At 38.3% G+C, this 25,639-nt stretch overlaps 1 protein-coding gene across 3 annotated transcripts in view; it reads right to left on the minus strand.

Moving 5' to 3' along the window:
- The window catches only part of PREX2 (phosphatidylinositol-3,4,5-trisphosphate dependent Rac exchange factor 2), a 173,208-nt gene that overhangs the window by 144,089 nt on the left and 3,480 nt on the right, over positions 1 to 25,639 (minus strand). For 2 of the 3 annotated variants that reach the window (XM_086885723.1, XM_086885719.1), the window contains exon 2: positions 22,475 to 22,678. In XM_086885723.1, the coding sequence (XP_086741849.1) occupies positions 22,475 to 22,615 (141 nt within the window). In that variant the 5' untranslated portion in view covers positions 22,616 to 22,678. Of the gene's footprint in view, positions 1 to 22,474; positions 22,948 to 25,639 lie in introns of those variants that run through there. The other variant, XM_023920933.2, reaches the window with a different exon arrangement.

Raw genomic sequence — 25,639 nt, forward strand, 5'->3', positions numbered from 1 at the left:
TCTATGCTGGAGACATTTGTTAACAGCTTTCTTTGGATGAGACACATGCACCTGAAAGTCTGTCTGTTAGCAGTGTCTGACACATATGGGTCTTATCTCTAATTCACATTTAATTTTAAAGTCATAGTCATCAGAGTTTCAGGACCATCTTAAAAACCCCAAGGCCTCATTCAAAAGCAATGAAACTAAATTGGGGGAAATAAAGTATTCCTTTAATGAAATTGTGTCATCATCAAGAATAAGCAATATATTCTTTCTCTCAAATTCTTGGGTGGTACGTTGGAAAAAAGTTCAAGAGGTTGAAAAATTTCAAAAATATGAAACTAGAAAATTTTGCTCCCCATACTATATGTACAAAACCAGGTAATCCGTGTAGCACTGCAAGGAGTTACAACTTTTTGAAGCATCAAGAGGAAAATAAATGTTGCATCAGAATTTGTCTTTTACTTTACATTTATAACCATCAAATCATACAGGAATGAAACAAAGAAAATAATTTTTCAAGTGCCATGAAGCAATGGAAAAAAGATCCCCAAACAATTCTGGGTATACAGAGCCTAGTTTTTTGAAAATGTAAAAAAACAAAAACCTGTGGAATTCTGTAACTGCCATTGGATTTTGTGGGAATAAAAAAAATCAGGTAATTTTTTGTAAATTAACATATATAGTTCCAAAAATCTCTGACATTCAATTCAAAACTCAAGGCACATGAGGTGCAACACATTGCATTTGAAATATATTAACATGTTTGAGACAACTTTAATGCAACACATCTGGGGGGGAAAAAACCAAACAAACCTAACAAAAACCTGCTGCTAAACTCCAAAAAAAACCTCCTGAACTTTAAGGGAGAGCATGGGGAACCACTACAGCCCAAACTGTATCAGAAAGGAAAATGCCAGAGCATAATTATTTTTAATTAGGTTCCACTAACAATGAGAACACTTCTTTGCACTTGAAAACCCACAAAAATAATACTCTAATCATCATCATCCAGGGCACTGTGGTAAGTACTGCTTTGTTTTCATACACTTTTTGGGGTCCTTTTTCCTAAGCATCTTTTCTATTGGTTACAAATAATTTAAATAGCACCTCTCAATTGTGTTTTAATACAGTTGAGTATATTCAAGGACTAAATAAAACAGCTACACAAATATTTTAATTATGAAGGCTTGTTTCCATTTTTAAGCATCATAAGAAACTGCAGACAGCTTAGTGCAACAGAGGGGAAGAAGAATGTCCTCAGACAGCAATAACAAACAAACACCCTTTTATTCTGGTCAGACCTAGTAACAATTGGGCACGACAGTACTTAGCTCATCCTATGAATTTAGATCACTAAGATCTTTTCTTTTAATTCATCATCATCTTTAATTCCTTAAAATACTTATTTTTTCTTATGCACTGAACCCATAACTGCATCACCCCTTGAATGTTTCCGACTGCAGTTTGGAAGATGTTTTGGGACCCTTTACCTACCAGCCAGTGGGATGTCAGGCTCAGAAGATAAAAATTAATCTGTTGTGGCTTTAATTTCATTTTACAAAATGACTGAGACCTAAATTAACCCACAATTTGACTGTACACACCACAGCGATCATGCAAAACAAGCCACAATACTAGAGAAAAGCAGCATTTCAAAAGTGACGGTTACTCAAGCATCTAAGTAAAGTAGAGAAAAAAATCTGCTCAATTTCCTATCTCTACAAAACCCATTCAAACCCAGCAAAGCAATGACAGTACAGGAGAGGATTATTTACTCCACATATATAAAGAGCTAGTAAGGAAATTAATTTTCTAAGTCATACAGAATACTTTCATCTTTAGAGCATGAGTATCTAGAAAGTGGGAAGGCCTTTTCTAATATTTTCAACTACCCACAGAATTCTTTCCTTACTGGAAACCATTGTCTTCCAATTAAGTTTTCAGTAATTAACATAATTTGGAGTGGGGGAAAACAGCAAGCCCACAAATTAAAAATTTCACTGTTCTAATTAGAGGTGGACACAAAAATGTTACATGTGAAAACAGGTATGGATAGTTTTCAAGGTTAAAAAACCTTGACAAAAAGCTGATTACAGTCACGTTGATCATTACAGCTTTATTCTAAACTCTCCATAGTCTTTTCTTTAGAGAAACAACAGCGACACAGCCCATACTTCAAACTGAAATCACATTAATTAGCTAGGCAGCAAAGTTTCAAAGCATACCAAAAACTTACTAGAGCCCACTCTGCTATTGTGTATAACTTTGAAAACAAGTCATGATGAGGGAAATCTACATGATAAGCATACTTCAGCTACAGCAAAAAGGTTTTAGTCTGCCTAGAAACTGGCAACCGCTGGCTGTGTTTTCTATACTTTATGTTATGTTTCTCTGCTTGCTGGAACGAATTGGCTGCTATGAATGAAAAGAAACTTTGCATCTAATCAGTGGCATGAATTTAGACTGAAAGCTGCTGTGCAGGACTTCTATGAAGAGTCTGGGCCCTCTGCCATCCTTGTGCTTGTGAATGAAACGGCGTGAGCCACATGCCCTACTCCTCCTCCCCCCCAGCTGGGGCCTTCGCCCTTCCCTTTGCTGGGGGGACTGGGGAACCAACCCCTCACTGGTGAAACGACCATGACCCAGAAAGGCATTCAGTGCCATCAATGCACTGCTTGAGAGACCTCAGCTGCGCTCTCCATCCTGCTGCTTTCACTCCTGGTTTCTAAATCAACTCATGAACCAATGGTGAGGGAGCCCCCCGTGTTCATTCCCTTGATAAATGGGCCCCTAAACTGATCTCTGACCTCCCTGCATACTTTTCCTAAGTTACTGCTGACCCCAGAGGCTCTGCAGCCCACTGTCCTTAAAGGTTTGACTTCAGTTTTGTGTCAGAACACACTGATCAAGAAGAAAAAACAAACCCACAGCTTTATTACCATACAATTACTCTAACAGCAAAATCCCATACAGTTACTCTAGCATCAAAATCCCTATTCTTCTACTCACCCGTAAGGACTACCATATGCTTTTGGTTAAACTACTACATGCAATGAGTTTTCAGGACATACAAAACAATACAAAATATTTTTAGGTTAATAAAAATTCACATTTCCTTCAAAATTAGTAATAGATGTCCTACTTAGCAAAAAAAGTTCAGAACACACTCAATTTAAAATGTTAATTATTGCTGAATATGGAAAAAGAACCAGCTGCTATTAAGTAATTAGTTTAATTAACTTCAGAGCTGAGTCAGACTTGGAATACATGCTATTAAAAATTTCAAAGAACAATCACAATGTCTCTTTCAGATGTGTATTTGTCCAGTTCTCTTCTACACTTTAACTATGTTCAAATAGTGCTTAGACTGACTTCAATAATGCAACTCTCAAAACAGTTTTAAATATGTATTTAAAAGAGCTGCAAAATAACATTTTTCTGTGGAATACTATATCAATGGTTTTCTTTCATTTAAAATATTAATTTAGTAATGTGTCTAGCACATAATTCAAGCTTATCACTTCAGTTTTCAGACTTCTGTATATAATATCGAAGTTTTCCCTTTCCAGAACTGTTCTTTTTATGTCTACGCAAAGAATTTATCCAGATATGTTTCCATTCAAACTGTAAATATTATTAAACCCCCAGGGTTTTCACATTTTTCATTAACGAACATTTCTCTTTTCCTAAATTACTTTTTAAATCATCCAATTTTACTAAAAATATACTGTAGTGCATCTCAGGTAACCTACAGATACCTCAACAGAAGAGCTCGACAGATCAATCCCAAACTGTGAAGGAAGCTTCTGACTTTGAGCAGGAGGAAGGTTAGTGATCTCTGCTTCACACAAGGAACCCTCTGCAAGCAGGGGACCAGCAGGACTCCAGAAGCAGCTTCCCTCGTCACCTCTCTCCATCCAACACAAAAGGCATCTCTTTGTCCCATAGTCAAAGATAAAATAGACAGCAGAACTACAGATGAAGTGTGAAGTGCTTTGCCAAAAGCTGAGAGAGAGGATACACTGGAAAAGCAATGGATTTCAAGTGTGATCACTCCCATTGCACATCACATGGCAGATCCTCAGTAAAACATATTCCCTGGCTGCTGAAAAAAATGGTGTTGGTCAAAAGAGACAACCATGGAAGCAGAGTAAGGATTAGGATATTGGTTAACTGAAAGAACAGGGACTGGCCATCTTGTCCCTGATCTCATAAATACTGTTGCACAAATTATGTCTTTATCTACAACACTGAGTAGATATTCTTCAACAGAAAAAGAGCTATACATATGATGACAATGAAATCGCCCAAAAGGAGTAACAGAGTTAGCAGAAGTTCAACAAATACCAGTCCCTAGCACTGCAAGGAAGACTAATCCTTCCCTGCTCTTCTCTGTCCAACAGAACTGCATTAACATGAGCAGTGAAGTACAACTCCAGTAATTGTGTTTAAGCTGAAAAACATACATTCTGACATGTAAATTGATACTCATCTCTGCATAAGTCATTAGCCTTTACATTCAAAGCAGAAGTCTCTACTGCTGCAGACCAGCTGGTAATAGTAATAGATTAAGTAAACCTTGGAGTTTACCAGAGCAAGGAATTTCACTTTCCTAGTGTTTCATGACTGTTTCTAAATAGCCACGAACAAACAAGAAGACCTAGAAACCCAGAATTTCAGTGCAAGCTTTTTACGCAGAGTGTACTCAAGTGTTTTTACCTATTGATTTCTGCTTAAAATCCATTGGCTTTTTTTGCCTGTTCTCGTTTGCTCACCATTTCCACTGCTATCATCCACTCCCAGCTCATAATTCTGTTGATTTATGCCATTATAACCTTTTTCCCTGATCCTGCATTTATGAACATAATCATCATGTGGAAAAAGAGTCAAATTCTTTCCCAATCCAACTTGAAGGTTTGGTACTGAAAGGGTGCAGGCTATCAGAGACGCAACTGCTTGGAAAATCCTGCTCAGGCCAGTGGCTCTGGAGTGGAACGGGCTCAGCGGCTGTAGAAAGGTGGCAGATGAAGAGTGAAATCAGTGCAGCGGTGTGCAGGGTGCCAAGAACACTGAGTGCAAACAGATTCTGTGGGCAGTGATGGTGGAGGCTTCTAATTAGCCTCCACTGAGGGCTTCCGAGCTTTTCACTTGGTTGAGCTGACTGGATTTGCACACAAGAGTAAAAGCCTATTCTCTGACATTGGAAAAATAACCGTACTGCATCCTCTGCTTTGCCTCTCCCTCATGTTTAACAAAATTCTATGAAATATGAAGGTGTCAGTTTCCTGACCAAACACACAGAAAACTCTATTCTTGCATCATATCTGTTTATTTAAAGCAAATGTACTGTGCTTTACTGACCAGGCCATAAAACAGTAAAGATAAGCATTTCATTTGCACTGAGTGCTTAAATACATACAGAACAATGTTACCACTCAGTCTGCTGTGCAACATCAGCATTATGATATTTTCTCAATATGATAAAATTATTATAGTATGGAACTTTAAAAAACATTTTTGGCCTTAAAAAATTTGACTACACCATGAGATGAAATGAGTGAGATTTTTATAAATTAAATCAATAAAGTACTCACTACCAGAGAGCACATGCATATATCTGAAAGGCAGCAGTTTATATTTAAAATATTGTTAATACCTGAAGCACTGTTTTCTTCTGTCATATTGTTGCATTTTCTCTATGATGTCTTAAAATTAACCAGATCTCTCCTTCATCTGCCTCAAAAAACAATTATCTCCTTCAGATCCTCAAAGCCTGCTCCTCTTTTCCCCCACCAGTGCTGCTGGCTACTGTTTCATATCAGTGATCCTGCTACAACTGAATAGTGGAGCAGCCTTTTACATCATGTCTTCTTGCACTTTGACTGGCCAATCTGTGCTAGAAAAAAATAGCTAGAGGTTCAGACATGTCACTAGGAGACAATTAAATTTACCCCTCATGCTATTTCCCTAACCAAGTCCAGGAGACCTATAGAAAGCCTCCAGCATCTGTAAACTTTGTTACCCATAATTTTTAAAATGTTTGGGCCAAGAAAATAAAATTCCAGACACTCAAGTCTCCTATTTGCAATTTGTTATTGGCAGGGCTAGCCGCTCTTGTAGCTGTCCTGGGCTAGTACTAGGACACTAGCATTCCTCAGTCTCTGTCTCTGCTCCCTCCCATCTTTGAGTCATCAATGACTCCAGATGCCAGTTGTCAGAATACCCACCCCACAGCAAGTGGCACCTCTGACAGGAACAGTATGGACTGAGTTCCAGTTGGTCCAAACAATGGAATTCTGAATGCAGCATAAACAACAGGCAAATCTCAGAATAACTCTGCCATTTTGAGAACACCTATCCATTATGTGTTATCCAGCACTATTATCAGAATACACAATCTAAAATACACATTAAGAGTCTTCTTAGCAAATGTAAATTTGGACATTCAAAGTAAATATTTATTTAAACTAAGACAAAGCACTTCCATTATGACACTAGAGTTCCAGGATAATGTTAACTTCTTTTTGCTTTTTTGAGCATGTACAGTAGCTCCAGTAAAAGCCTTCACAAACACAAACATGAGGTAGGCTTCTGGAAACAAGTATTTTATGAATGGTCATTTAATGAATTAATTTTTTTGGTTTCCAAAGAGAGGTGACAAAAGCTGTGATTTTTTACTCATACTAGAGGCAGGCAGAAAAGACTGAAAGTAAAAAAACTGAATATGAATAAAGGAATTCTTCACAGCACAAGGAACAGTTTTCAGTGGAAACCTAAAGCTGAGAATTTATAGATGAATCTGTCTGAAATCTTCTGAAGTAACAGGAAATCAGGAAAGAATGCTGGGAGGTCTGAATGGATGAACAAGTATCCCCTGGGCAAACTTGAACATGTAGCTTAAAAAGGTTGGAAGCAGGGAAAGGCAGCCCAAGAAGAATACAGAGAAAGAGGGAGATGGTTAGGAAAGTTAAAGTAGTGGCACAAGTAAATCTGGTGAAGGACATCAAGGGTAACAAAACGATCTTCCTTAGGTACAAAAGCAACAGAAGACATGGGGAAATGTGGGTCCACTCAGAAAGGTAACTGGCAACCTGGCTAGCAGGACATGGAGAAGGCTGAGGCACTTAATGCCATTTTTTAACTCTGTCTTCACCAGCAAGTATCCCAGCCACATTACCCAAGCTGCAAAAGGGGAAAGCAGGAGCTGGGAGAGTGAAGAACTACTCACTGTAGGAGACTGGATTTGAGAAGACCTAACAAACTTTGCACTGGAACAGATTGTCCAGAGAGGTTGTGGACTCCACCTGCTGAAGGCAGACTAAATGAGGCTTTGAGGAATGTGATCTAGTGGAAGGTTCCCTGCCCATGGCAGGGGAGCTGGAGATAGATGATTTTTAAGATTCCTTCCAATCCAAACCATTCTATGATAACACAAATAAAGAAAAAAGGGACAAATCTATTAGTCAGCTTTTAGGAAGGGTATTTAACTTAATTCAGTAACTGAGCAAAACTCCTACTCGAGTTTGTCTTCATCCATTAAGTACCTAGATAAACAACTCCTGACATAGGCATCTCAGATGAGGACCAACCCTCAAACACACATGATTTTTTATATATTGCCCAGCCATAATTATTTTATTATTCATATTTAGCACAGCTTTATTTGCCTCTAAAACAAACCTGAAAAGAAAATTAGTATTAGAATGGCACCAGCAGCTCATTCCTTACCTCACCCTAAAATCTAAGGAAAGTTTGTTTTCCCAAAATTTCCAGTTAAGTGGACATACATGAGTGTATAAATTTAGAAGCCTATTGTGTAGAAGAAAATCGGGAGCAATCTAAATGTATTTTCATTCTTTGATTACCAAAGTACTTATCACTGAAGACATTCTCTCTCATTAAGGGAAAAAACAAACAGACTTTTTAATTAAAAAATCAAAGCCTCTGTTGGGCAGGAGCAGCAGTAACTAATTCTCCAAGGCCAAGTGGCAAAGTCCTGACCAGTAGTTGTTAAAAGAGCAGTAAAAAAAGTATAAGATTATCAAGTCAAAGTACATGCAGAGGCTGAGACAAAGTGCCCTGCCTAAGTCCTGTCGCCACGTGAATAGGTGAGGGTAGCGGAGTGCTGGCAGCTGAACTGTTCTCATCATGCACCAGAAGCACTGGAGATCTGAGGAGAATCTGAAATTTAACCACCAGTCTGGTTCCTCGGGTCTTCATCTCAGCCTGGGCACAAAATCAGGCTACCTCAAAATTTATGTTAACCATATTGACATCTTGGGTCTGGTCATGACTCATCATGGCTTTAAAATCCATCTAATATTTGGTGTATGCATGTAAATCAGAATTAAAGATACACTAGGAACAACAGGCTAGATGTATCTGTATATGACAACCTCATTTAGTAGAATTTATAAAGTGATTTATAATATATAAAGTCGTTTAGCAATTTATAATATATTTATTACTTTATAAAGTAATTTATAAAATGATGTGATAGTAATTTATAAATTGAAGTTCTATGATACATAGAAAAGAAATATTTGATAGTACCTGATGTAGTCACTTTTTCTAAATTCAAAAATTCATGAAAACAGTAGTCCCCTAAAATATTGGGATTTATTGTAATAGCAGAAGCTTTCTAAAGGCCAAAAATATTATTTTAAGATGTTTCATTTATTCTTAAAACCTTAGAAGTGCAATTTGGTTCCATGTGGAAAATCTGTAGTTCATGTACATTTTTTCATTAACCAGAAAAATACCTCAAATCTTTCACTGTACAAGACTTCATACCACAATAAGAATATTTAATATGCTAATATTCGCTTCCCATCTGTAGTTCATAGTAAAGCTACAGCTGCCCTATTGACAAGGAATGTTGCAACTATCTCAAGTCTATCAACAACCATCCATCATCCCCTGCAAGACAAAGCCAAGTAAATAAATTTGCAGAAATGGAAGAATAAAGGGTCAGCAACCAGAGTTTCTGCGATATAATGGTAAATTCCTTTTGGAAGTCAGTGGCATAACTGTAGTAAGTGCGTTAGTTGTTACCACTAGTCAGAGTATGAGAAACATTTTCTCTTAAAAGTTAATTAAAAGAGTTTCTTTAATTTTAATTTTTTAATAAAAAGTGAAATTAAAAGTTTTAGAAATAAATAGGAAAGTCGGAGCACTGTATTACCCCAGAGCTGTTTACAGTGACTAGGAAACAACAGGAAAAGCACTGAAATAGCCATTACAGCCTTTACTGCCATGGTACATTAAGAAAGACAACATCATACAAAGAACAAACATTTTAGACACAAAATAACATTTTGCCAAAGCCCTGTTTTACATCTAACAGTTCTTGCAGTCAAAAGCCAAATTGCACTTGGCAAGTAAATACGGGGATTTTTTCATTACGAAGAAATGCAATATGCAAATGGATAATGGTTGTCATGGTGGTCATATTTTAATATTTTATTTTTTCTTCTAGTAATAAGAGTATCTCATTTGGTCCAAGCACCAAGCTTTTTTATTAGCAAAATCTACAAGTGCAAACATTTTTACATTCTGTGCTGGATGCTGCTGCAATAGAGATGAAAACTAATTAATCCAGTGTATTCCCAGTACACATTTCCCACTGGATGCCCAAATAAACTTCAATTGGTGCTTCATTTTTCATGATACAACAACTGCCAGCATCACTTGCTCACACATACGATATAGTAATCTACATAAAATCAATTTAAATGTCAGGGAAACTGAGTATTTTATGTAATATTGCATTGATAACCATTTTAAAGTTGCATTTATATACAAATAAGTTTGACAGAGAAACAAGAGAAGCTTTGTTAACCAATTCACCTGAAAATTTTGACTCAGACCCAAAAAGTATGTGAAGGAATTAAAAATATTTTTCAGTGAAGAAGTAGCCTGAAAACTAATTTGGAAAACCTATGTTTTACTGGATTGTATGTGTTGAAAAGTGCATTACAAAATCAAAGTTAAGAACTTAATGAGATTGAGCTGTAACTAGTCAAGTTAATAACCTATAGACTGAAAAGATAATGGAAGATAAACTACTATAACTATATAATACAATTTTACTTTTTAAAAAAAACATTTTTTAACTTGGAATAAGTTCCTTCACTTAGTCTACTGAATGAAATTATGAAGTAATTCTACTAGTAGTACAGCTCCTGTTCAATTTTTATATTCAAGTATTCCAATTTAAATAATCTTCAATCATGGCTGATAGTCATCTCCCACAGCTCATGGGAATGTTCTTTAACACAAGTATGTGAAATTTAAAGACAAGCAATCTCTTTTGAATTTATAGGTTGAATATTGACTAAAAAGATTTTCATAGTATTTTTGAGGGGGGCTAGTGTCAGTGTTTGTCTTTCCCTACATAGGGAAAACCACACCTTATATTGTAGCACTATCAGCAAAAGTTCAGCTTCACATGAATATTTCATCAGAGTATTTGCCGAGATGCTAATTTATCAGCCTTCCCCAATTTTGTCCTGGCACAGTAGACTAAAAACAAAGCATGATTCATTTTTACAGTTCAAATCCTTACTAGTATGAGAAGTCTACTATATTTGTATTATCCTCTGTTTTCTTTTGAGGATATCAGTAAGGCCCAAACTATCCAAAACTATTCTAAACACAACATAATATATCTGAGTGTTTATAAACAGGCAACTTGAAGCATTCCCTGGTGTCAATTTGCTACTTCTAAGTGCAAATACTGAGATGTAATTCAGATGGATAGAATGGGCAGTAAATTGCCTTAAAACATTTAAGAGTCAAGCACTGTTTTTCAAGAGAGATCACAGCATCTTCATACAGTAATGACAATCAGTTCTCTTTGCAGTCTCAGTGGGACTGAAGATCTTCCTTGCTAAGGGTCGAAGACCACTTCAATATCTGCAGAAAACAGGAACCTTTCCGTCCCATTGTTTCTGTCTGGCCTGACTATTTTAACAGTTCTGTATAACTGAACATGGGAAAAAGTCCCTTTATTTCCTGTGAGGACAGCCTCATAGCATATGGGAAGAAATTAACACACTCATACAGAATATAACTGCCAACTTCCAGGCATTATTCTTAATAAACAGGATCTCATGCAGTGTCAAAGAGATAAATGAGCCCTTAAGTAAATGAAAAGTTTTTCCTATCAGCTCTTCACTCTTCTGCCCCTGCCCACATAAAGAATCCTTCCAGGTATATTACAAGATATTTAAATGTGGTCTACAAGCAATTAATTTTGTAATTTCCATTCATTAATTCCAGTATCATTATTAATGGTGTTTATGTGTTGTTCTGTGTAACTGAACTACAGAACCAACATCTTAATACAAAATGAACCTTTCCACTTAGAGAAGACAACAGATACAATCCTTCTACTTAATATGTCTCTGCTGTAACTCTAAGCCACAGAAAGACCTCAGTTCTGCCAAAAATATTTCCAACATTATGGAAGCAATCTACAACTTCGCACTTTTGGAATGTTTCATCAGTCATACCCTCCTGAAAACCTGGAGGTCTCTTTTGCTGATTAAAATATTAACTAAAGACAGCTCACATGCTTCTCTCTTCAGTAAAAAAATTCTCAACTGTCTCTTGATAATTATTGAAATTTCATATTTTATCATAAAATAAAAGCAAATTAGCACACAATAACCAAATTCAAAGATAATGGTATTTTCACACCTCCAGCTTTGAAGATATCTAGGAAACACTGCACTTGTACTGCTTCACACTCACAGCAAACATCCAATAACACTGTTAACTTCTGGGACCATGAGCAGCATCAATAATTTAACACTGCAAAAGCCAGTGATGCCTGTCCTATTAACGTATACACTACAGTATGAGGAAATCTCATCACACACTTGCCATGTTTCAAAGGGGATTTTTGTGCAAATTTTCATTTTTGGAACTAATTTTAGTAACCCTTTCCTCTTCCTTTTCTACCTTGCTAGTGTGTTTTTCCTTAATATTTTCTCCTTCCTATTTCCAGAGCACAGAAATGTAATCTCATAGCTCTTACTGTTCATATTCCTGGTAGGATACCTAATCTTTCACTGAGACCTCTTTCTAGATCTTTTCCCCATTCACATAGCAAAATAGAATGGTAAGAAAAAGCAAATAGCAGCTACAAGTCATACTTCAAGAATCTTGCCCAATCTCTAAAAATACCTCATTTGATATTTATAGGTTAGTAAAAAGGCAAAAAAAGGGCCTAAGTAAGGTGCTAACTACACATTGCAGAACGATAAACAGAGTTCTAACATATTTGTCAAGAAAGATGTTATTGCGACAAGTATGAGGTACTGAATTATGACAAGAAAAGTCATAATTCAGTACCTCAAACATTTATTACACATGTTTGAGGATGTTAGGTTTTGCCCTCTGAAAACTGTATGCAAAAGACTAGGAACAAAACTAGGCAGAAGATCAATGATACTGACACTAGAAGAATTCATCACAAAGAATTTTTAAAGATGATTGAAAGTACGAAAGGGATTTCATAAAAAGAATAATTATATTTCAAACAAGAAAAATAGTGATGCAAGTACTTAGCAAAACTTTTAGACAGGGTATTTAAAATGCATAAAAGTACTTATTTTATGTGCTATACATTCAGAAATTACAGATGCCAAAAAAATATGCAAATAAAAAAATAACCAAACTCAGAAATCACTTAGATTGCAACCAGGTACTACACCTACACTCTTCAGGAGAGACAGCCTCCAGTCATGAAGCACAAACTCCCTAAGTAATGCTACTTTACTATTATTAAAAAATTACTATTATAAAAAAAACTACTGTGTGTTGTAGTTTAGTAATGGTATTCCACAATTTAGTGTTCCCACTGAAACCACACATCACTGATTCACTCTGCCCCTGCTCACCCCTCCACCCCTTGTGGTGGGCTGGAGAGGAGAATTTGAGGCTCAAAAGGTAAAGATCACAGGGTGAGATAAGAACAATTTACTGGAAACAGCAATGGGATAAGAAAACAAACAGGAACATTACTAATGGCAGAGGGCACAAGAAAGAGGGGAATGATTCAGATGGAGACAGCAATACCTGACCACTGCCTCCACCATGCTACCCCGACCAGAAGGGACCCCTTTCTCCCCAAAAGAGATTTCCTTTTCCCCGACCCCACCAACAATGTGAAATGGTATAGAATAATCTCCAAGCCCTAGCCATGCCCTCTCCTGTCTACTGCCAGAAATTAACCCTGTCCTAGCCAGAATCATGGCAGTGGGATAGACCTTTTCTTAAATCTGTCACAGCAATTCACAGGTTCCTGCTAGCACGTCTCATTTTAGGTCTTTATCATATTCTGCAAGTTCATTTTTAAGTAGTATTTTATCATACCTTTTGTGAACAGAACCCAACAGACACTAGAAGGAAGGAAGCAGCTCTCATTAAAAATGTAGGGTGGCCATTTTTACAAAGGCATTCTATGAATCAGGACTTACTTATCGCCTTCCTGCTTCCTATGGCATCTGCAAAATAGCTCTCCCTCCCAGACAACAAAGAGATAAATACAAACTATTCAGCCACAAACATTTTACAAATGACACAACACTAACTCTACAGGTGTGTGCCACTTTTTCTTCCCTCCACCTTGTCAAGCTGTGGTGTCTTTTAATGACAGTGGTGCTTACACTGTGCAGAGCTTCAGTTGTTGCCACATCTGTTGAAGTCTCAAATGCCTCTGTGACTTTTAAAGCAAGACCACACTCACACTACAGAGTCAGAGGATGTCGTCTCAAAGCACGCCATTGCATGCTATTTCTTCTAGGAATCCAGATACCTTACCCAAGGAATTTAAGGGTATGGTGTAACTTAGCACACACTAAACAATAAAATGAAGTGGTTTTCCAGCCCTGTCGCATAAATTCATAGCATCCTAGACATGAACCACTCTGTCAAATCAAAACATATTTGATTTAGGCATAAAGAGGCTGGGATTAATTAAGTCAACATGTAGGAACACATTTATCCCTCACTCTAGGAATGGCTCCTTTTAGACAGCATTAGAAAATTAACAATTTATTTCACACATGAAATTATTAAACATTTTTTTAATGTAAATTCATCATCATTTTCATTTATATTGGTCACTTGCTCTAATTATTATAATAGGCAAAAATGTATTTAGAAAGTAAGCATTCAAATGTATATAAAATATTTTAAATTCAGGCACAAGTATCAGAGCCCACAGACAAATTTTACTTTGAAGTGAGAATTCATATAAAACTTCCCTAGGAAGGTCAGGGTTAGATTACTTATTCTGCCTCACTCATCAAGATATTATCAATTTGTCAAGGGGGCTGCATCACACAAATTACACTGAAATAAAGCAAGCCATTTTACAACAATGTATTACTGTTTTTTTCAGTACTTCAGTTCTATCTGTTTCTCCTACACATTACCCTCATGATCTTCAGCCTCGAACTTGAAAGCTCATCAGGGATGCCAGATGACTTGGCAGCCAGACTGCCAAAAGCACAAAGGACAATCTGGAGGTCTCATGGGACCTAAAATAAGTATCAACCCTTAATTTCCCAGTTCTGTCCCCACAACACAATAAATTCAACTGTGAGCCGCCTATGAGACAATCCCAGGAGCAATCAAGCCTGCACAAAATGAAGCTGACTTTGAACAGTTATCCTTGCAGCTTCTCAGACATTTTAAGTAGACAACCATTCTTTTAGCATCAATTATATATGAAGGGAAAGGGTTGCTTTGCTGTCAGAGTAGTGAACTGGGAATCAAGACATCAGATTATATTTCTGGTTCTGGAACAAACTTCCACAGGGACCCAAAAATCAAAACCTAAGTTTCCCATTTGTAGAACTACACAGGTTTGATTTATTAATGAAAGAAAAGCACTGAGACATCTCTGAATAGAAAATAGTACAAAAATGTCAGATTATCTCTTTCCTGCGCAAACGTAATACAGTTGAAATTTAAATAAATAAAGAAAGAAAACTGCGTACCTGCATTTTTTCTTGAATTTTAAATAACTATTTGCTGAACAGTACAGCCTGGCCATTTGCACTGCAATTTCAGAGTATAAAGGAAACAAAGCAGAGATGCAACCCTGAAAATTCTGCTTTCCTGAAACTGGCTGAAACTTCAAGGCAGTCAGCCTTTTTTTTCTGTCATAGCAATAAATTGTAATTTGATGAGTCACGGAGGTTGGAAAGGAGGCCATCTAGCCCAATTGCTTGAACAGAACAGTGTCAACTAGAACAGGTAGTCCAGGCTTGCCTAGATGACCTTTAATCAAAATAAAAAACAGCCTCTGAGCAACTTATATCAGTTTTTGACCAGTTTTATTGTAACCAATATTTTTTCCCTTCACATTTCATTGGAATTCCCATCTTCCATGGCCTCTCTCTTCCTGTGCACCTCTGAGAGGAATGAGGCTGCATCTTGCCCACATCTATCCATCAGGAAATTGTAGACAATAATAAAAATTCCACCAAGCCTTGTCAAGGCCAAGGAAACCTTGTTCTCTCAGCCTCTTTGCAGCAATATGCTCCTGGTCCCTCCTCACCTTGCTGGTCGGTCCCAGCACCAGAATTTTGTCAGCAGGTAAAATGATTTCTTCAGTTAGGGAGCCAAAAATTTGAGTTTCAGAAGTCTCACAGCTGTAGAGCAGAGGGTAAAGAATCACCTCCCTTCACCTCCTGGCAACACCCTTGCTAGAACAGTCACAGGACGCTGAGTCTTTTCTGCACTGCAAGGGTGAAATGCTAACTCATATTCCAGTTCTTGTCCACAAGTACTCCCGGAGTAACCTCTGTAAAGCTGCTTTCTAGCCCCCAGCCTGTACAGGTGGACAGGGTTATTCCATCCCAGGCACAGGACTCTACCACTAAAACATATCACCTGGCACCAGATTCAGACAGCTCTTGAGCACCGCCAGGAGTGGCGACTCCACTTTGCTATCTTCATTCCTGCATTCCTCCTGAGTAGCCAGTCACACACCAATCCACATGTTCACCAAAGACAGTGATAATCCTGCTCAATCCCAAACAGAAAACCAAATCAATATGCATGAAGTTGACTTTGAAAGCAAAGAAAAAAAATCCCTGAAAAAGAACATGCATGAGTTTGTGATTGCAAGTTCTTCAAGACACTTGTATAAAAAAGTAGAGTCTTAAATAAAATTCATTACCTTGCTCAAACCTATATTTCATCACAGGTAATCCAATTCCTTTCCAAATAGGGACATATACTTTACTGAGATACATGGTTATAGCCTTCTACAGATAAGCAAATCATGCCAACCAGTATCTTCGGTCTACTACAGCCAGCTTGGATTTATTTTGGCCAAAAGACACTTCCTTTTGGTTACCAATGTAAAGAACTTTTCAATTTCTCACATGTTGTAATACCGTTACAGTGACTTCAGCTTCGTCTAATTGACAAAATTGCTCTTCACACTAACCTTACCAAACTTTGGGACACCTAGTTTTAAAGCTTGGTGTTTATAAAACGGTGACAGAAAATTACTACTGAAAGGGGGCTGAAAAATATGTCTCCATAAATTTTTGAAATCACTGCAAATAGCACACTATTCAACAGCATTAGGCTGCATGGAATAACTTAAACCTGGACCTTTTGATGGACAACGCCCTCCAAGTAGCCTCTTCTAAATTAGCAGCTCACACAACAAATTTGTGAAATACATGTGTCAGGAGAGTTAGGACTGAGCTATAAGGCAGAGCAAAGAAATAACTGGAACACTGCAAATATTATTTATAAATGCAGATAAATCATGAAGTTGTACAACACTTCTAAGAATATTACAGTCTTCAAAAGATTAAGTCTAAGTCTACAATAAGTCTTAAGAACAGAAAAGTTTCTTAAATGCTATGGAACAAAGATAGATTTCTCCTTTCAGTATTCTAAACTTTTCACTGAACAGCTCAACAAACAACCTTTCCTACTGAAGAAGAGTTTTTCATTATATAAGTGCATCTGAGAGCAGTAAGAGGAAGTATCTTGAAAAGTATGAAATATTTGTCATTGTCTAGCATAAATCCCTCCAGTTCCAAACAAGGTAAGATATGTACTTTAAAATTCTTCAGAAAAAACTCTGCTTTTTGCCATTGTCCTACAGTGCATGAACTCTGCACTCACCTAGTAAAGTCACACCCACACAAAAAACCCAAAATCTTTCTTGCTAATCCAATCCATAAAGCAGAATGTTCAACCTTGGGGCAGGAGTTACAAAGAAATAAGCAGCTTTTAAGCAGTTACCCTTACTCTGATAGGGACCACAGGTGGTGCCACTGATACAGACAAGCAAAGTCAAATAAAAATAGAATGCCACACTCACATTTTTTGTTAACACTTAAGCAAGTTAAAAAGAACAGAATTGGAAGTGAATGGAAAAGATATTGACTTTCTATGGTAATTGTGTTTGCACTTCCTTTTGACTTTTTCTGATGAAGTAGCCATAGAATGTTGTTTTTCTTTTCCTGAAGAGAAAGGAAATCACATAACCTTATCAAAAAATGCAGCCAGCTAAAACCCTTCCCTTCCATTCATTTAAATCCCTTTTATAAAATATAAATGCAATTACGAAAAAGCACTATGAAGTCACTAATCATCACTGTAATTGAGATATACATATAACATATTCAGTAAGTGGGACTAGATGATCCTTATGGGACCTACCCAATGTAAGGTATTCTGTGATATATATACACATACACACAAAAAAACCCAAACACAGACACATTGTTTTTGTATCAAACCACAGCCATAAAAGATCATTTATAAATTGTTCTTTTTTGTGGAAAGCCCAACATCTAACTTTATCAGCATAAACATTTGAGGAGTTTTCCATCCATGACATAAACTGTCTATTACTAGTCAGGCTTAGTAACACTGAATTTGACTATAAAGGTTGCCTGAAGTCTCAATTACTATAATCACTTCTCCAAAATAACTTGTCTGCTCAACAATCAGAGAAATATGTATGGAGCCAAGAGACAGGGAATGTTCAGCAGGGGAATACAGATCCTGAGGAGTCACACAGACACTGAAAAGGCTGCACAATAAACCTTATAAACAATATCTCTTTATACCAATTGAAAAGCAAGGATCCAGTTTCCCTTAGCAGGGCACATTTAAAGAAAACTAACCATTTTTTCACTTTAGTGCAAGCAGAAGACAGTACAGTAGGATGCAATAAAATCAAACTGATACTTGAGAGTTAACTGGCAGAAACATATATATTCACTGAGAGACTCTGTAAACCATACTATAGTCTACATAATAAACTAGCTTTGTTTTTTCCCCCAGCTGCTTCAAGATCTAACTGGCTACCCCAGCTGAGGCTGTGGGGAAGGCTTACAGGAGTGCCAACATCTGCTTCTATTCCCATCAACGTCAAATTTGTCAGAACACAAAACTGCGCCAGAGAAACAATCTCTGCCATGGAAAATTAAACTCTATGTCCATGGATATCCCCTGAAGTACCAAGTGTAGCAGATCGATTACATTTTCAATTTTTATTCCAAAATAAAATTTCTTTCCAAAAGATATATATGTACATTTTATATATGCATACATATATGTACATGCATCCTAAAATTCTTTATGACCTGGTTTGCTTTTACTGAGCAGTCAATTAGTGTAAATCACGAACATGAGAACTAAGCCTTATATCAAGTAATAAGGTGACAAATTAAACTAGCCACATTTTAGTAACTCTTTACTATTAAATACTTCTTAATATTTCATCAACTTCTACCCACAGTTTTACCAGTCTCTTTGCTACTGCTGTGCTGAGGATTCAAGTGAGTACCCTGATTACACAGTAAATGAAACCTCACATGAATACATTCAGCAAATTACAAAATAAAAACCCAACTATTTTTTTAAAAACCTCATAAAAAAACATGTATTCCTCAGTATAAAATCACAGACCAGTGAAAATCTTAGAAAAGTTTATGTAGTTTTGCCCTAGTTAGCTGGTAATAGAATAGAATGGCTAATGTTGGAAAAGACCTCCAAGATTATCAGGTTCAACCAGTAACCCAGCACTGCCATGTTCACCACTAAACCATGTCCCCAGGTGCCACATCTACATGTTTTTTGAACACCTACAGGGATGGTGATTCCACCACTTGCCTGGGCAGCCAATTCCAATGGCTAAACACCCATTCAGTGAATCAATTTTTCCTAATATCCAATCTATACCTCCCCTAGTGAAGCCTGGGGTCATTTCCTCTTGTCCTGGCACCTGTTAGCAGGGGGAAAAAGACTGATTATTACCTCACTACAGCTTCCTTTCAGGTACTTGTAAAGAGTGATAAAGTTTTCCCTCAGTCTCCTTTTCTCTGGTCTAATTATGTTTATACAACAACATAGGAAATCTTCCTTATGTTTACACAGATCACAGTAAATATAAACATTTGGTCATTTGCTGTAAAGAATGAAAGAGATAAGGTACATATTGATAATGTCACAATCTTTTTTTTTTTTTTTTAGAAGTATCTTTACCGTAAGTACTCAAGGTAATTATTAATTATTCAGTCACACAGTTGGATGACACAGAATTATTTTAGACAGTGCAAATATTCACCAACTGTTGCTTTCTCTCCCCTCCATAAAGTGCATCTTGCTAAGAAAAAAGATTTTCCCCTGTTCTTGACAGTAAAGCTTCTCTTTCATTGGAAAACAAAGATTTTGCCACAGGAAAATGGTATGATCACCAGCAAGAGCATCCAGAAGCAGAAAAAAATCCAATTACTAATTTAGTGAGTAAAGCATCAATTGTTTGTAATAGAAACTTAACAAGCTTATTTAAAAAAAAAACCTCCATCTACAAATGTAGTTTTAAAAGGCATTTTAGTGTCTTAAGTCAATTCTTCCATCACTTTTTACTTTTAAGAAATGCTAGAAGGAACAAAAGCTCTGGTATCGCAGTGACACTCTAGATGTTATAATGAAACATCTGAAGGAAAAGTATAAGCATTTATTCATAATTTCCTGTGCATGCCTCCTCCCTCCAAACATTGCTGCAACTACTGGGCAACTTATATTTATCCACCTCACATATGTTTACATACCTCACTGCAATTGGCCAAAATTGTTATTGCTCTGTAATCACTGAAATCTCAACAGACTACACTACTACAGTTTATAACTGGAAGATTCAGGAGATACGAAAGAATAATATTAATACAACCAGATCTTTCCACTCAGATTTGTGATGAGTGCAGATGTAAAACAATATACTGTATTTACACAGCATGAAGCCAAAAAAGAAGAGGTGAATGAATTCACATGGGAATAACTACTCAGCTACTATCTAATAAAGTAACAAATATATCAAATCTTCTGCTTTGCACCTTACAGTGTTACAGACTTTTGACAGAACATACAAACCAAGCTACTCCTCTGATGATAAGTGAAGGATGAGCAATCATAGAGGAGTATGGGGAAAAGAAGACTTTAAATAACCAACCAGAAATCTGTTCTGAGCAATACTCTTTAATTCCAATGTAAACAAAGGAACCTAAATAAATCTAGCATAGAACAGGTATGTTTCCAGTGTTGGGAAACCAGCAAAGCATTTCCCATGCTTTGGGAAACACACACCAGCAAATCACTTCCTCCTTATAACCTCTTCATTATCTAGCCATGCACCGGATTTTTTTCATTTATCTAAGTGAATATCCTATTTCCTATTAACTACTGAAAACTGCAGGTACTCTGAGAAAACTTTTAGGGAGACTATAACTGGCTTCAGCTTCTCAGCCATAAAGCAAACATGGTTTCTACCACCATGAGCTCCACTGTCGACACTGAGATGACCTGGGAGCCGAACTGTTACCTTTGACTGGAAAATAAACCCTTCACACAGTGAAGGTTTTGATGACTTATGTAAAATCAGTGTGATGGTCTCCATACTGGGCCTAGTCCAGTAGCACTCACAGTCCCACCATCACAGTTGACCTCAACAGCAGTCCTAGCAGGTAGACCAAAGAAAATCTCAGAAGTTGTTTCCTCAAATAAAGCTGAGGTATAACTAGAACATGTGACATTTCTGTGAAGGATTTACACTGCTGAACTGTCACTTGAACTCCGTCCACCATCATTAATGAATCTGAAAAGCTGATGTAGAACCAAGTACTTAACACCAACCCTTCTCCCCTTCTCCATTTGATTTATTTAGATCATCTTGATCCAAACTGCAAAAAAACTTATTATTGAATTCGGTGTCTGGATAGAACTTAAAACACATACAAATTCTGATCCTTGGAAGGATTTGAGCACTTAGTACTTGAACTCAAATATCTTGTGTCTAAAACCTTAGAATTCAAAATTAAAGATAATAAAAATTCTTCAAATCTGCTGAAATCCAAAACTCTGGCATACACCAAATTTGTGCCTTAAGGTAAAATATGAAAGAACATTTCCAATAGGTTTTTTTTTTGGTTTTTTTTAAATAGGTAAAACCTGATCATTAAATGGAAGCAAGTAAAGTAATCGCACACCTTTTTCAAATATATAGCCTATACTTAAAAACAGAAAACAAAAACAAAAAAAACCCCCATATTGGACCATTTACCATTTTTCATGGTTCTGCTGAGGATAAACATATGGAGAAAATAAGCTACTCCGTAGATCTTATTTCACTCCAATGTCTGTGCTTTTATTCTCCCTGTCACAGCCAACTTAAGAATTTCCTCTTTCATGGTAATAAGCAGAAAGTCCACAATTCTCAAGGCAGCAAAGCAGGAAGTTTGCAGTTGGAAGGATTTCCCCTCTTCAATGGGACAGGAGGAGAGAAATGTATGATGGGGCTACTGTGAAAACTTTTGCAATCTGAAGCAGCTGATTTGGACATATTTATCACATCAGAGCCCTAAAGTGATGCTACCAAGATCAGGCACTAATGAAACGCTGCCTGAATGTGTTCTGCAATAATTTGTCACTTTGGCTTTTTTGAGAGAGTGAGAACTCCTGCCCTTCTGACTAGGGTAATACCTGGCACCAATAATCCTATCAACAGTGATACTGAAATGCAGGAGGAAGCTAAAAGCTCAAGCTGTCACAACACAGCTCAGCAGAATGAGCTACCTTCCCAGCTGACCCTATATCACAAGACAGGAGCGAATGCCACATGTGGCTTTAATGCCAAGCAGCTGCTGCACACCAGCACCCCCTCTGTCCTGCTCCCTCCCCCCTGCACCGCTGGGTTTCCAAGACCATGGCAAGCAGAGGAACTACGGCGCCCCAAAATGCACACAAGCCCCCACACCCGCTAGGTTTGGGGGTACCCAGACACATCACCCCCATCCCGCTTCCAGGCGCGGGGATGCGAGATCATCAGCGCCAAAGGGACAGCGAGGGACCCCTCTTGGGCTGTTTCCAAACCTGTTACTCTCCCTCCCCTGTGGGCAAAAGGCCGGGGCGCAGCCCTTTCCCCGCGGCCGCTCACCGACACCAGGAACTCCAGCGTGCCCACGTAGTCCCGCTCCGTCTTGAGCAGCTCGTTGAGGACGCACACGCGTAAGCGAAGCTGCTTCTCCAAGTCCTTCCCGCTTTCCCCCTTGCCTTCCCCCTTGCTTTCTTCTGTCATGGTGCAGCGAGGAGGATCGGTGCTCGCAGCCCGCCGCCTTCCCCCGAGCGCCCCGGCGCTGCGCTGCGGACAAGGACAACAAAAGAGCCCGGCAAGTTAGGGAGCGGGGCCGGGCTGGGGCCGCTCCCCAGCCCCCGCTCTCTCCGCTCCTCTCCCGCGGCCGCCCGAGCTCCGGAGGCGACGAGCCGCCCCGCAGAGCGCTCCTTTCCCGTCAGGAAGGGGACACAGCCTGGAGGAAACGAGCGGTCACTGGTTCCCAGCTCGCCCTGCTAGCTGAGAGGTTGGAAAGCCTCCGCAGCAGCACAGACTTGGACATTAATCAAAAGCTTTGTATCCATGTGACTCCAACCCCTTCCCCCCCTTCGCTAAATCTCAGGAAAAAGGAAAGGAAACAACTTCAGGGAGGATTGCGTGCCAGCAGCTGCCTGTTTCACACACAAGCTGCGAGCTCCAGTTTGAGGCTAATTGGAGACCTCCAACAAGAGAGTAAAAGAATTATAAAAATGTCCCAGCAAGCTGGCTGTCCAGGGAATCGGCAGTTGTTTTTGTTTTGATTTTATCATCAGCAAAGAGCCATTTCAACTTCCCCTTCCACGCCTTCCCACGAGATGTGTGTTACAATATGTATTAAAAATACGAGCTGTGATATTCCCCCGAACAAACATACACAGCTAAGCTTGTGCTGAGCAGGTACAGAGAAGTTCTTTGAAGATACTGAGGGGATTTAGGTTGACTGGTTTGTTTGTTTATTGAAACAAAGTGCTATGTCCTAGGGAAGACAGCTCACCTCTCCACATTATACAGTTTTCCTATCTGCCTATCTGATTGGCATGATATATTAAAAGAATAAAAAATAATTCAGGAGGTATTTCAAACAGCTAGCAAAAAGTATACAGCTACTTTAGACAAGGGGAACAGATTTCTTGAAGACTGAAATATGTCAGGACACTATCGTGAATTTTAAGACCACTGATGAAAGCTGAAGTTTTCTCTGGCTAGCTCTTCAGTTTGTGACTAGAAAGAAAATGCAGGTCTTCAAACCTACATGTTCCATATCAGCTATCTTTCTAAGCCTGCAGCATCCTAAAGGAACAGAATAAAATGAAAACCTGAGAGTAAAACTCTTCTACAGCTGCAGAACTAGTTGAGGCACTGAGAGGAGTCCTTTAGTGGGAAAGAATAAGCAAAGACATTTGTGTTCTAATAACTGGGCATCATCAGGCTGTCTGCCTCAGACATTTTTTGTGAAACAGAGGATACGCTTCCCACAATAAGTTTCCCAAAGAGCAGAGGGGAAAAAAAAGAAGCCTATTTCTTTGAATGTGACCTACTTCCTTGCATCCTCCCCTTCCCAAACACAAACAGCTCCTGTGCATAAAGCCAAGGCGAGGAGCAGCAGTTGCTGAGACAAGTTCTACCATATGTATCCTGCTCAGCCATTTATGCATGTGCAGATAAGCCTGGAACTTGCCTGCTGACCTCAACATAGCTCCTTCCTCAATATGGTGCTAGTCCACTTCAAAAGCAGACACTGATTTTCATGAAAATCAAAACTTCAGTTTTTGAGTACCTCATGGCCCTGCTAAATTTGGACTGTTGGATTGAAAAGCCAAACCCAGTTCACTGAAGCTTTTTTCTTTAGAAAACCTATTTAAAACAGACAAAATGTCTGACGATTACTTCAAAACTTTTTCACCCTCTTGGTGGGCTTCATCAGTGAGACACTGTCCCAAAGTCTGTGGCATCTGCCCAGATCCTATGGAGGAGAATAGGTGTTTCACAATTGCTTGCATTAGCATCAAGAAGGCTGCTTCTAATCACCCATTGAGCCCCATGATGAAATTCTCAAGTGATAACCAGAAAAAAGGATCCAAAGTCACTGGAGTAGAACACACTATTGTTTCGTACTCCTGAATGCATGTGGGGGCCCTTCTTCAGGGGCGCCCTACCCTCAGCCATAGCCTAATGCCTCAAACTAGTTAAATTTCCCATCAAAAAACACTCTCTCCTTCTTTTAGGAAAGCAGAAATAAGGGTCTACTGCATTTTTTGATTTCAGACGTTCCCCTGTGCTCTTGGCTCCAGCCGTGTGCCATTGGTTTTCACACTCCCCACGCAACTCACAGACCAAGGTGACAGCTAAAAGAGGCAGGGGCAGCAGCTTCATCTTTCTTTCCCATCATCTATAGAAGTAAAAATCAAGAATCCTTCCCTTTACATGTTTCTATCTCACTTCCAGGAGACCTTAAAGCCAAAGTGATTCTTGTCCTAGTTTACGCTCCTGCTGCCCTCACACAATGCTCCTTCATTGAAGCAAGCAGCTCCAGCTATCTGGGCCAGCAAAAGCTTTAGGGACAGCGCACAAGAGATTTTTCTGACTCATCTAAAGCCACTGAACCCAGCAAAACCCACAGCAGATGTGCAATGATAGGAAAAGTCATTCTAAGTACCAGACACAATCTATGGAAAACATACATGCCTACAGGCTCAGCCAATTTTCCTGACAACCTGCTTGAAGTAATAAAGACATGGGGAAAATTACTCTTTTCCCCTAGTTTCAGGAAAAAGCTAAATTGCTCCAATTGTAGTTTTCACTACACCAAAATCAAGTAAAAAAGGATGAAGTAGCAGAAAGGTAGAATATAGAGACAAACAAAAAAATTTACCCTGAACAAGACATTTTAAGCAACTAAACAGCCAATTTTACAGTGTGAGGTACCAGGAAACTTGACTAGTAGATAACTTGTTTCTGTATTTTAGACAGGTAGTGCTATGTAAAACAGTGTATTGATTATGCTAGCATGTGGGAGACAACAATGCTTGTTCCCTATGTGGAAAGACACTGATTTAGAGAAACTGGAAAAATCATACTGTTCCCATGACATGTTATAACTCTGGAATGCAGGAATTCTTTTTGTCCAAGAATATTTGAGGGAAAAATTGGATTTCTACTTAGAATCCTGTCGAAAAAATATTGCAACTCATATGGCCCATAACTGAGGATGGATGTGGCCTCTTCAGATCT

Source organism: Cyanistes caeruleus, chromosome 1 (genome assembly GCF_971803275.1).
Source record: "Cyanistes caeruleus chromosome 1, bCyaCae1.hap1.1, whole genome shotgun sequence".
Taxonomy (NCBI): domain Eukaryota; kingdom Metazoa; phylum Chordata; class Aves; order Passeriformes; family Paridae; genus Cyanistes; species Cyanistes caeruleus.